Source organism: Nerophis lumbriciformis, linkage group LG01 (genome assembly GCF_033978685.3).
Source record: "Nerophis lumbriciformis linkage group LG01, RoL_Nlum_v2.1, whole genome shotgun sequence".
Taxonomy (NCBI): domain Eukaryota; kingdom Metazoa; phylum Chordata; class Actinopteri; order Syngnathiformes; family Syngnathidae; genus Nerophis; species Nerophis lumbriciformis.
This window is the reverse complement of record NC_084548.2, coordinates 67,884,571-67,897,338: the sequence shown is the minus strand read 5'-3', so window position 1 is coordinate 67,897,338 and position 12,768 is coordinate 67,884,571. Positions and strand designations below refer to the sequence as shown.

At 39.6% G+C, this 12,768-nt stretch overlaps 1 protein-coding gene across 1 annotated transcript in view; it reads left to right on the top strand.

Moving 5' to 3' along the window:
• The first annotated feature begins 1,157 nt into the window (after window positions 1-1,157).
• Window positions 1,158-12,768, top strand: part of ntsr1 (neurotensin receptor 1 (high affinity)) — a 111,277-nt gene continuing 99,666 nt past the window's right edge. Inside the window, exon 1 of the mRNA XM_061969857.1 lies at window positions 1,158-1,811. Within this exon, the coding sequence (XP_061825841.1) occupies window positions 1,158-1,811 (654 nt within the window). The remainder of the gene's footprint in view (window positions 1,812-12,768) is intronic.

Here is a 12,768-nt window from a genome sequence, read left to right as displayed (position 1 = left end):
TGCCATAAAGTAAATGTTGCTATTGCGCAATAGGTGGTAGGCAAATGGATGAATGGATGAATCTTGGACGCCATATGTGAAAACAAGATTTTTAAAATTACTTTTTTCATGAATGAAAAATAATTGTGCCTTCATTGTGAAAAAGACTTCCATCCCTCCATTTTTTCCTACCGCTTGTCCCTTTTTATCACCATGAAATGTTGGCATCATTTTACCTGCCATAAAGTCAATGTTGCTATTGCGCAATAGGCGGTAGGCAAATGAATGAATGGATGAATCTTGGTTGAAAACTGATGAATGGATGAATCTTGGTCGAAAACTGATGAATGGATGAATCTTGGTCGAAAATTGATGAATGGATGAATCTTGGTCGAAAATTGATGAATGGATGAATCTTGGACGCGCGCATGTGAAAACAAGATTTTTGAAATTTCCTTTTGCATGAATGAAAAATAATTGTGCCTTCATTGTGAAAAAGACTTCCATCCCTCCACTTTTTCCTACCGCTTGTCCCTCTTTTTTTTTAACCACGAAATGTTGGTGCCATAAAGTAAATGTTTCTATTGCGCAATAGGCTCCAGCGACCCCGAAAGGGACAAGCGGTAGAAAAATGGATGAATGAAAAATAATTGTGTCTTCATTGTGAAAAAGACTTCCATCCCTCCTTTTTTCCTACCGCTTGTCCCTTTTTACTACCACGAAATGTTGGCATCATTTTACCTGCCATAAAGTAAATGTTGCTATTGCGCAATATAGGCTCTAAAAAAGGATGAATGGATGAATCTTGGATGTGAAAACAAGATGTTTAAAATGTCCTTTTGCATGAATGAAAAACAATTGTGTCTTAATTGTGAAAAAGACTTCCATCCCTCCATTTTTTTTCCTACCGCTTGTCCCTTTTTATTTTTAATGTTTCTATTGCGCAATAGGCTCCAGCGCACCGCTGCGGCCCCGAAAGGGACAAGCGGTAGAAAAAAGCATGAATGGATGAATCATTGACGCGCGCATGTGAACTGGAGAACCCCCCCCCCCCTTCCTTGTGACGTCATCAGAGGGTCCACGCCTCCTGCTGCAGAACATAAAAAGCTCGTCCGCCGCGTCCTCCCCACACCGGATCGGGTCCCACCCTCGCGCGCGTGGAGGGTGCGCGCGCCGACATGGACGCCAACCGGACGCACCTGATGCTGGACGCGTGGGCGCAGGGACTTTGGTGGAACCGGAGCCTCCTCCTGCCCAACGGCACCGCCGAGGAGGACGAGGAGTGGGAGGGCGACCTGGACGTCAACACGGACGCCTTCTCCAAGGTGCTCGTGACCGTCATCTACGCGCTGGTGTTCGCCGTGGGCGCGCTGGGCAACTGCGTGACCCTGTGCACCCTGCTGCGCAGGAAGAGCCTGCAGAACCTGCAGAGCACGGTCCACTTCCACCTGGGCAGCCTGGCCGTGTCCGACCTGCTCATCCTGCTGCTGTCCATGCCCATCGAGCTGTACAACTTCATCTGGGTGCACCACCCGTGGGTGTTCGGGGACGCCGTGTGCCGCGGCTACTACTTCCTGCGGGACAGCTGCGCCTACGCCACCGCCTTCAACATCGCGTCCCTGAGCGTGGAGCGCTACATGGCCATCTGCCACCCCTTCAAGGCCAAGAGCATCATGTCGCGCAGCCGCACCAAGAAGCTCATCAGCGGCATGTGGCTCGCCGCCTTCGCCCTGGCGGCGCCGATGCTCGTCATCATGGGCCAGGAGGCGCGCCGGGGCGAGAACATCTGCACGGCCACGGTCAGCCCGCCCACCATGAAGGCCGTGCTACAGGTGCGTGCCCGCCAGCCACGGGAAAACGCATGCCGATCCGTTCCAGGGTCAAACTGTGGCCCCCGTAAAAGGTGTTCTAAAAGAGTTCATGCAAAGTTTTAACATCCTTAGCAAGTGTAAAAAGAAGTGAACCACTTCTGGATAAATAGTTTGTTCCAGGGTCAAACTGTGGCCACCGTAAAAGTGTTCTAAAAGAGTTCATGCAAAAGTTTTAACATCCTTAGCAAGTGTAAAAAGAAGTGAACCACTTTTGAAATTGTCAGAAGAAATAGTCTGTTCCAGGGTCAAGCTGTGGCCACTATAAAGGTGTTCTAAAAGAGTTCATGCAAAGTTTTAACATCACTAACAAGTGTAAAAAGAAGTGAACCACTTTTGAAATTGTCAGAAGAAATAGTCTGTTCCAGGGTCAAGCTGTGGCCACATGTAAAAGGTGTTCTAAAAGAGTTTATGCAAAGTTTTAACATCCCTAACAAGTGTAAAAAGAAGTGAACCACTTTTGATCATCTCAGTAGAAATAGTCTGTTCCAGGGTCAAACTGTGGCCACCATAGAAGGTTCTATAAAAGAGTACATGGAAGGTTTTAACATCCCTAACAAGTGCAAAAAGAAGTTAACCACTTTTGTTCATGTCAGTAGAAATAGTCTGTTCCAGGGTCAAACTGTGGCCACCGTAAAAGTTGTTCTAAAAGAGTTCATGCAAAGTTTTAACATCCCTAACAAGTGTAAAAAGAAGTGAACCACTTCTGGAGAAATTGTCTGTTCCAGGGTCAAACTGTGGCCACTATAAAAGGTGTTCTAAAAGAGTTCATGCAAAGTTTTAACATCCTTAACAAGTGTAAAAAGAAGTTAACCCCTTCTGGAGAAATAGTCTGTTCCAGGGTCAAACTGTGGCTACCGTAAAATATTCTATAAAAGAGTACATGCAACGTTTTAAAATCCGTAGCAAGTGTAAAAAGAAATGAATCACTTTTGATCATGTCAGTAGAAATAGTCTGTTCCAGGGTCAAACTGTGGCCCCCGTAAAAGGTGTTCTAAAAGAGTTCATGCAACGTTTTGAAATCCCTAACAAGTGTAAAAAGAAGTGAACCACTTCTGGAGGAACAGTCTGTTCCAGGGTCAAACTGTGGCCCCCGTAAGTTATTCTATAAAAGAGTACATGGAAGGTTTTAACATCCCTAACAAGTGTAAAAAGAAGTGAACCATTTTTGATCATGACAGTAGAAATAGTCTGTTCCAGGGTCAAACTGTGGCCACCGTAAAAGGTGTTCTAAAACAGTTCATGCAACGTTTTAAAATCCCTAACAAGTGTAAAAAGAAGTGAACCACTTCTGGAGGAACAGTCTGTTCCAGGGTCAAACTGTGGCCCCCGTAAAATATTCTATAAAAGAGTACATGGAAGGTTTTAACATCCCTAGCGAGCGTAAAAAGAAGTTAACCAGTATTGATGATGGAGATGGACATAGTCTGTTCCAGGGTCAAACTGTGGCCCCCATAACAGATGTTCTAAAAGAGTTCATGCAAAGTTTTAACATCCTTAGCAAGTGTAAAAAGAAGTGAACCACTTCTGGATAAATAGTTTGTTCCAGGGTCAAACTGTGGCCACCGTAAAAGGTGTTCTAAAAGAGTTCATGCAAAGTTTTAACATCCCTAACAAGTGTAAAAAGAAGTGAACCACTTCTGGAGAAATAGTCTGTTCCAGGGTCAAACTGTGGCCACTGTAAAATATTCTATAAAAGAGTACATGCAACGTTTTAAAATCCCTAACAAGTGTAAAAAGAAGTGAACCACTTTTGATCATGTCAGTAGAAATAGTCTGTTCCAGGGTCAAACTGTGGCCCCCGTAAAAGGTGTTCTAAAAGAGTTCATGCAAAGTTTTAACATCCCTAACAAGTGTAAAAAGAAGTTAAGCACTTCTAGAGAAATAGTCTGTTCCAGGGTCAAACTGTGGCCACCGTAAAATATTCTATAAAAGAGTACATGCAACGTTTTAAAATCCTTCGCAAGTGTAAAAATAAGTGAACCACTTCTGGAGAAATTGTCTGTTGCAGGGTCAAACTGTGGCCACATGTAAAAGGTGTTCTAAAAGAGTTTATGCAAAGTTTTAACATCCCTAACAAGTGTAAAAAGAAGTGAACCACTTTTGATCATCTCAGTAGAAATAGTCTGTTCCAGGGTCAAACTGTGGCCACCATAGAAGGTTCTATAAAAGAGTACATGGAAGGTTTTAACATCCCTAACAAGTGCAAAAAGAAGTTAACCACTTTTGTTCATGTCAGTAGAAATAGTCTGTTCCAGGGTCAAACTGTGGCCACCGTAAAAGTTGTTCTAAAAGAGTTCATGCAAAGTTTTAACATCCCTAACAAGTGTAAAAAGAAGTGAACCACTTCTGGAGAAATTGTCTGTTCCAGGGTCAAACTGTGGCCACTATAAAAGGTGTTCTAAAAGAGTTCATGCAAAGTTTTAACATCCCTAACAAGTGTAAAAAGAAGTGAACCACTTCTGGAGAAATAGTCTGTTCCAGGGTCAAACTGTGGCCACCGTAAAATATTCTATAAAAGAGTACATGCAACGTTTTAAAATCCCTAACAAGTGTAAAAAGAAGTGAACCACTTTTGATCATGTCAGTAGAAATAGTCTGTTCCAGGGTCAAACTGTGGCCCCCGTAAAAGGTGTTCTAAAAGAGTTCATGCAAAGTTTTAACATCCCTAACAAGTGTAAAAAGAAGTTAAGCACTTCTAGAGAAATAGTCTGTTCCAGGGTCAAACTGTGGCCACCGTAAAATATGCTATAAAAGAGTACATGCAACGTTTTAAAATCCTTAGCAAGTGTAAAAAGAAGTGAACCACTTCCGGAGAAATAGTCTGTTCCAGGGTCAAACTGTGGCCCCATGTAAAAGGTGTTCCAAAAGAGTTTATGCAAAGTTTTAACATCCCTAACAAGTGTAAAAAGAAGTGAACCACTTTTGATCATCTCAGTAGAAATAGTCTGTTCCAGGGTCAAACTGTGGCCACCATAGAAGGTTCTATAAAAGAGTACATGGAAGGTTTTAACATCCCTAACAAGTGTAAAAAGAAGTGAACCACTCTTGATCACGTCAGTAGAAATAGTTCGTTCCAGGGTCAAACTGTGGCCACTATAAAAAGGTGTTCTAAAAGAGTTCATGCAACATTTTAAAATCCCTAACAAGTGTAAAAAGAAGTGAACCACTTCTAGAGGAATAGTCTGTTCCAGGGTCAAACTGTGGCCACTGTAAAATATTCTATAAAAGAGTACATGCAACGTTTTAAAATCCTTAGCAAGTGTAAAAAGAAGGGCACCACTTCTGGAGAAATTGTCTGTTCCAGGGTCAAACTGTGGCCACTATAACATTTTATAAAAGAGTACATGGAAGGTTTTAACATCCCTAACAAGTGTAAAAAGAAGTTAACCATTTTTGATCATGACAGTAGAAATAGTCCGTTCCAGGTCAAACTGTGGCCACCGTCAAAGTTGTTCTAAACTGTAAAAAGAAGTTAACCACTTCTAGAGAAATAGTCTGTTCCAGAGTCAAACTGTGGCCACCGTAAAATATTCTATAAAAGAGTACATGCAACGTTTTAAAATCCTTAGCAAGTGTAAAAAGAAGTGAACCACTTCTGGAGAAATTGTCTGTTCCAGGGTCAAACTGTGGACACTATAAAAGGTGTTCTAAAAGAGTTCATGCAAAGTTTTAACATCCCTAACAAGTGTAAAAAGAAGTGAACCACTTCTGGAGAAATAGTCTGTTCCAGGGTCAAACTGTGGCCACCGTAAAATATTCTATAAAAGAGTACATGCAACGTTTTAAAATCCTTAGCAAGTGTAAAAAGAAGTGAACCACTTCTGGAGAAATAGTCTGTTCCAGGGTCAAACTGTGGACACTATATAAGGTGTTCTAAAAGAGTTCATGCAAAGTTTTAACATCCCTAACAAGTGTAAAAAGAAGTTAACCACTTTTGAAATTGTCAGAAGAAATAGTCTGTTCCAGGGTTAAACTGTGGCCACCATAGAAGGTTCTATAAAAGAGTACATGGAAGGTTTTAACATCCCTAACAAGTGCAAAAAGAAGTGAACCACTTTTGATCATGTCAGTAGAAATAGTCTGTTCCAGGGTCAAACTGTGGCCACCATAAAAGGTGTTCTAAAAGAGTTCATGCAAAGTTTTAACATCCCTAACAAGTGTAAAAAGAAGTGAACCACTTCTGGAGAAATTGTCTGTTCCAGGGTCAAACTGTGGCCACCGTAAAATATTCTATAAAAGAGTACATGCAACGTTTTAAAATCCTTAGCAAGTGTAAAAAGAAGTGAACCACTTCTGGAGAAATTGTCTGTTCCAGGGTCAAACTGTGGACACTATAAAAGGTGTTCTAAAAGAGTTCATGCAAAGTTTTAACATCCCTAACAAGTGTAAAAAGAAGTGAACCACTTTTGATCATCTCAGTAGAAATAGTCTGTTCCAGGGTCAAACTGTGGCCACCATAGAAGGTTCTATAAAAGAGTACATGGAAGGTTTTAACATCCCTAACAAGTGCAAAAAGAAGTGAACCACTTTTGATCATGTCAGTAGAAATAGTCTGTTCCAGGGTCAAACTGTGGCCACCATAAAAGGTGTTCTAAAAGAGTTCATGCAAAGTTTTAACATCCCTAACAAGTGTAAAAAGAAGTGAACCACTTCTGGAGAAATGGTCTGTTCCAGGGTCAAACTGTGGCCACCGTAAAATATTCTGTAAAAGAGTACATGCAACGTTTTAAAATCCTTAGCAAGTGTAAAAAGAAGTGAACCACTTCTGTAGAAATTGTCTGTTCCAGGGTCAAACTGTGCCCACTAAAAAAGGTGTTCTAAAAGAGTTCATGCAAAGTTTTAACATCCCTAACAAGTGTAAAAAGAAGTTAACCACTTTTGAAATTGTCAGAAGAAATAGTCTGTTCCAGGGTTAAACTGTGGCCACCATAGAAGGTTCTATAAAAGAGTGTGTGGAAGGTTTTGACATCCCTAACAAGTGTAAAAAGAAGTTAACCACTTTTGATCATGTCAGTAGAAATTGTCTGTTCCAGGGTCAAACTGTGGCCACCGTAAAATATTCTATAAAATAGTATGTGGAAGGTTTTAACATCCCTGACAAGTGTAAAAAGAAGTGAACCACTTTTGATCATGACAGTCGGAATAGTCTGTTCCAGGGTCAAACTCTGGCCACCATAGAAGGTTTTAACATCCCTAACAAGTGCAAAAAGAAGTGAACCACTTTTGTTCATGTCAGTAGAAATAGTCTGTTCCAGGGTCAAACTGTGGCCACCGTAAAAGGTGTTCTAAAAGAGTTCATGCAAAGTTTTAACATCCCTAACAAGTGTAAAAAGAAGTTAACCACTTTTGATCATGTCAGTAGAAATTGTCTGTTCCAGGGTCAAACTGTGGCCACCGTAAAAGTTGTTATATATACTTTTGGACACCCCTACAATAGTCTGTGCCAGGGTCAAACTGTGGCCACAATAACATATTTATTAAGTGTACATGTCATGTTTAAAGACACAGTCAGTTCCATACGGGTGTAAAAAGAAGTGAAGCACTTTGGATCATAATGTAAATAAAAATAGTCAGTTCCAAGGTCAAACACATTTTTTCCCCCATCGAGTGCACAAGTATTTGAAGTCACCTTTGAACATTCTTGACAAGAGTAAAAAGTACATTTAGTATTTACTGTTTATTTTGGTATTATTAACGTGGCCCCACAGTCGGAGCGCCACAGGGGTCTTTGTCGAGCCCCCATTTCATTAGCTAACATTTGACGTTTCGTCATCTCAACGAACTGAACACAGGCTGTGAAGATTGCGTATTCGATGTGGGAGGTGTCACTCCTGTTTATTTTTTGTTGGCCAAACTGAACTGAACCACTAGGAGGCATGGGAGAAGAACAAAGCTTGTTTATTAGACTTCGTCTTCAGTAGCCAAACTGCTTTGAGTTTTATACTAATATCAAAACACCATGTTTTTTTGGTTTTTTTTCTTGTGTTTTTTTTCAATTTTCAAAATGATTACTTCACGTGACGCAGCATTTTGTTAATGTGTTGTTGTGTATAGTTGTAGCCAGCGTAAAAGGTGTTCTAAAAGAGTACATGGAAGGTTTTAACATCCCTAGCAAGTGTAAAAAGAAGTGAACCACTTCTAGAGAAATAGTCTGTTCCAGGGTCAAACTGTGGCCACTATAAAATGTTATAAAAGAGTACATGGAAGGTTTTAACATCCCTAACAAGTGTAAAAAGAAGTTAACCACTTTTGATTATGTCAGTAGAAATTGTCTGTTCCAGGGTCAAACTGTGGCCCCCCGTGGCTGAAATAAGCAGGGGCGTCCATGGTAACGTTGCTTGGATGGCAACATATGTTGCTCCAAAACCTGTATGTACCTTTCAGCATTAATGGCGCCTTCACAGATGTGTAAGTTACCCATGTCTTGGGCACTAATACACCCCCATACCATCACACATGCTGGCTTTTACACTTTCAACTCCGGATGGTTCTTTTCCTCTTTGGTCCGGAGGACACGACGTCCACAGTTTCCAAAAACAATTTGAAATGTGGACTCGTCAGACCACAGAACACTTTTCTACTTTGTATCAGTCCATCTTAGATGAGCTCAAGCCCGGCGAAGCCGACGGCGTTTCTGGGTGTTGTTGATAAACGGTTTTCGCCTTGCATAGAAGAGTTTTAACTTGCATTTACAGATGTAGCGACCAACTGTAGTTACTGACAGTGGGTTTCTGAAGTGTTCCTGAGCCCATGTGGTGATATCCTTTACACATTGATGTTGCTTGTTAATGCATTACAGCCTGAAAGATCGAAGGTCACGGGCTTAGCTGCTTACGTGCAGTCATTTCTCCAGATTCTCTGAACCCTTTGATGATATTACGGACCGTAGATGGTGAAATCCCTAAGTTCCTTGCAATAGCTGGTTGAGAAAGGTTTTTCTTAAACTGTTCAACAATTTGCTCACGCATTTGTTGACAAAGTGGTGACCCTCGCCCCATCCTTGTTTGTGAATGACCGAGCATTTCATGGAATCTACTTTTATACCCAATCATGGCACCCACCTGTTCCCAATTTGCCTGTTCACCTGTGGGATGTTCCAAATAAGTGTTTGATGAGCATTCCTCAACTTTATCAGTATTTTTTGCCACCTTTCCCAACTTCTTTGCCACGTGTTGCTGGCATCAAATTCTAAAGTTAATGATTATTTGCAAAAAAAGTTTGAACATCAAATATGTTGTCTTTGTAGCATATTCAACTGAATATGGGTTGAAAAGGATTTGCAAATCATTGTATTCCGTTTATATTTACATCTAACACAATTTCCCAACTCATATGGAAACGGGGTTTGTACATGTAAATGTACACAACTTAAAAAATAAATAAAAATAAAAATACCCCTCTCTATCAAAATGTTGACATAGAGATAAAGGCATCATGAAATGACAACAAGCTGACAAGCGGATACTATTAATGAACAAAAAACACAAATATGTGTCTGTAAATACATAGATAACATTTATCTATACATTTTTTTTTATTAGATATTGTCGTGACGAGGGTTTTTTCGCAGCTTACTGCGAGGATTGTTCTCCCAGGACGCAAACTGACTTTTCTGGACAACGATAGCAGGTAGGAACATATTTAATAATCAGTCTCAAACAGGTACCAACAAAAAAGGCGCACAAGGCGAAGGCACAACTTAGCGCAGGAAGCAAAAACTAACACTTAGCGTAGACTATGGACAGGGCAAAACAAAAACTCGCCAACTGTGGCATGAATAAACAAAACTTTCTTGGCATGGCATGAAACAAGAAAAGAGCATGAATATAAGCATGAACTATGGCATGAAAAGAATCAATGTCGCCAGACCGACTAACTGGCAACGACAGACTTAAATAGTAGTCTCCTGATTAGAACAGGTGCGTGTCCCGAACACATGAGGCAGGTGAAAACTATTGAGTCGCCATGGTGACTAAACAAACAAGGGAGCGCAAAACAGGAACTAAAAAGAGTCCAAAAACTAACAAAAAAATTAAAGCTGCAAGCAGCGATGGCCGGGACCGACTTTGAGGGCTCATAAAATCCAAACCGGAGCAGTAATTAAAACTCTTTCATCAACTTTTAATCAGAAGGGTTCAATCTCTCTCCTGTGCTAATTTGAAGCCGACACGTCAAACGCGCTCAGAGGAGATAATGTTTGAAAAAAGGTGACTGTTTTTACACAACTTTAGTTTTGAAGGGGGAATTGCAAACTTCCTGTTGATTTTTGCTGGGGGTTGTCAGTGAATGAAATATAGGTCTAAGTGAGACCTACATAGAGGTTTTTGTTTCATGTCTCTACGACATTCCTACTGGGAGTTACAGGCAGTTGTGTCTGTGTTTTCTTCCTAGGGGGCGCAATTTTGAGTTTTGGGGTTTGGTTTTTTGATTAGATCGCAATTTTCGCTAGTCCTGATGTGTGTGTCCAATTTGGTGAGTTTTGAAGCATGTTAAGGGGGTCAAATTACAGCTCAAAGAGGCGGCGGTATAATAATAAAACGCTACAAATACAATAGGGTCCTCTATCCTAAAGGGACTCGGTCCCTAATAACAAAACATAATCCAGACCACAGATCATGACAGATATTACAAACCCCAAAACCAGTAAAGTTGGCACGTTGTGTAAATGGTAAATAAAAACGGAATACAAAGATTTGCAAATCCTTTTCAACTTATATTCAATTGAATAGACTGCAACGACAAGATATTTAATATTCACACTGAGAAACTTCTTTTTCTTTTTTTCTTAGTTTATGATTTACCGTATTTTTGTTCCTTGAACCGGAAGTACAACCGTCCCGAGCGTTTCTGCTCGAAAGGCTTCTTCGTTCCTCACTCCAAGTAAGATTTACAATATAACTAAAACAATTCATACCTCCTAAACCGTCCCAAGAGTGTTTTCGTGCATATTTGTACGCGCTGTCGTAACGCGCTCAAGCCGGCGTCGTTAGCATTAGCGAATATGCTAACACATTTAAGTGTCTGTGTTAGTATTATTAACTTATGTACATTATGGCATTGTTTTGGTTTTCTCTCAGTTTCACAAATTCCTCAGTAAATTCACCCAATTTTTTTATTTATTTTTTTTAGCTAATTGGAGAGCTAGCTTTGGTTTTGCATGATAAGCCGTTTTACTGCTGTGTTACAAACAATTAAGGTATATAAATAAACATTTACAAATTTTTTGGACTATAAGGCGCACTTAAAATCCTTACATTTTCTCAAAAATCGACAGTGCGCCCTATAGCCCGGTGCGCCTAATGTGCGGCATCATTCTGGTTGTGCTTACCGACCTCGAAGCTATTTTATTTGGTACACAGTGTAATGATAGATGGCAGTCACACATAAGAGATACGCGTAGACTGCAAGATGATGCCAGTAAAAAAACAACAACACCAAAACTTTAAATGTTCCATTGAGAATATAGAACCTTACACACGGTACTCAAAAATTTGCCAAAATGTTTTATGGTTTGTCGTCGCTTTACGGTTACCATAGTCAGACGTACTGTGCTTCAACATACAAGTATTACCGTATTGTTCGGACTATAAGTCGCTCCGGAGTATAAGTCGCATAATAAAGAAGGGAAAAAAAACATATAAGTCGCACTGTAGTATAAGTCGCATTTTTGGGGGAAATTTATTTGATAAAAGCCAACACCAAGAATAGACATTTGAAAGGCAATTTAAAATAAATAAAGAATAGTGAACAACAGGCTGAATAAGTGTACGTTATATGAGGCATAAATAACCAAATGGTATGTTAACGTAACATATTATGGTAAGAGTCATTCAAATAACTATAACATATAGAACATGCTATACGTTTACCAAACAATCTCTCACTCCTAATCAATAAATTCCATGAAATCTTACGTGAATGAGCTAAATAATATTATTTGATATTTTTTACGGTAATGTGTTCATAATTTCACACATAAGTCACTCCTGAGTATAAGTCGGCCAAACTATGAAAAAAACTGCGATTTGTAGTCTGAAAAATACGGAATAATCTGTTCCAGGGTCAAACTGCTTTACTGACACATTTGAACATTCTAAACTGTCATATAAGTGTAAAAAGAAGCAAACTCTTGCATATATGCTGCGTCTTAACATGCCCAACTGTCATACAAGTGTGACAAAAAGTTCTCCTTTTAATGACCAAACGTGCCTGGGAGGTCGGTCTCTTCACACATTGTACACAGTTGGTTTCTGCAAGTGTGTCGAGAAAAGGAAACTATCTTTTCCCTCCCTAAGAGTCTCCGCATGAATGGATCAAAAAATATGAGAGGTAAAAGAACTGCAGTATTTATTTGCTGACTAGGTGCTTAACTAATGAATCCATCAATCTTGCTTAATTCTGCACCAAGCTGGAGCCGACCCAAGGTGACGTGACACTCCGGCAGACCATGGGAACATGAACGACGATGCTAATGATGATGGTGATTAAGATGGCGCAGGCCTCCGTCAAGGATGAATAATCCTAATTTAGACTCGGGGATACTGCAGTATTCAGGCCTTACATACACTGTAAAGTATTCATTCATACTTCCTCATTAAAAAAAATAAAATAAATACTAAGTCAAATAAACACAATGCAGACCCATGCATTAGTTATTAGCTTAAAAAAATACATTTAAAAAAAATAAAATTACGCAACGTTAAAAAAAAAAAAAAATAGATTATCTAAAAAACAATAAAAAATAAAATAAATAAAATTAAAACTATAAAGATACTTTAAATTTTTTTATAAAATGTCAAAATATATATATATATTTTTTTTTAAAATACAAATCATGCAATATTTTCTGAAAAATCAGGTTAAATTATTTGTATTATTTTTCTGTAAAAAATTGGTTGAGGCATTTTTACAACATCCT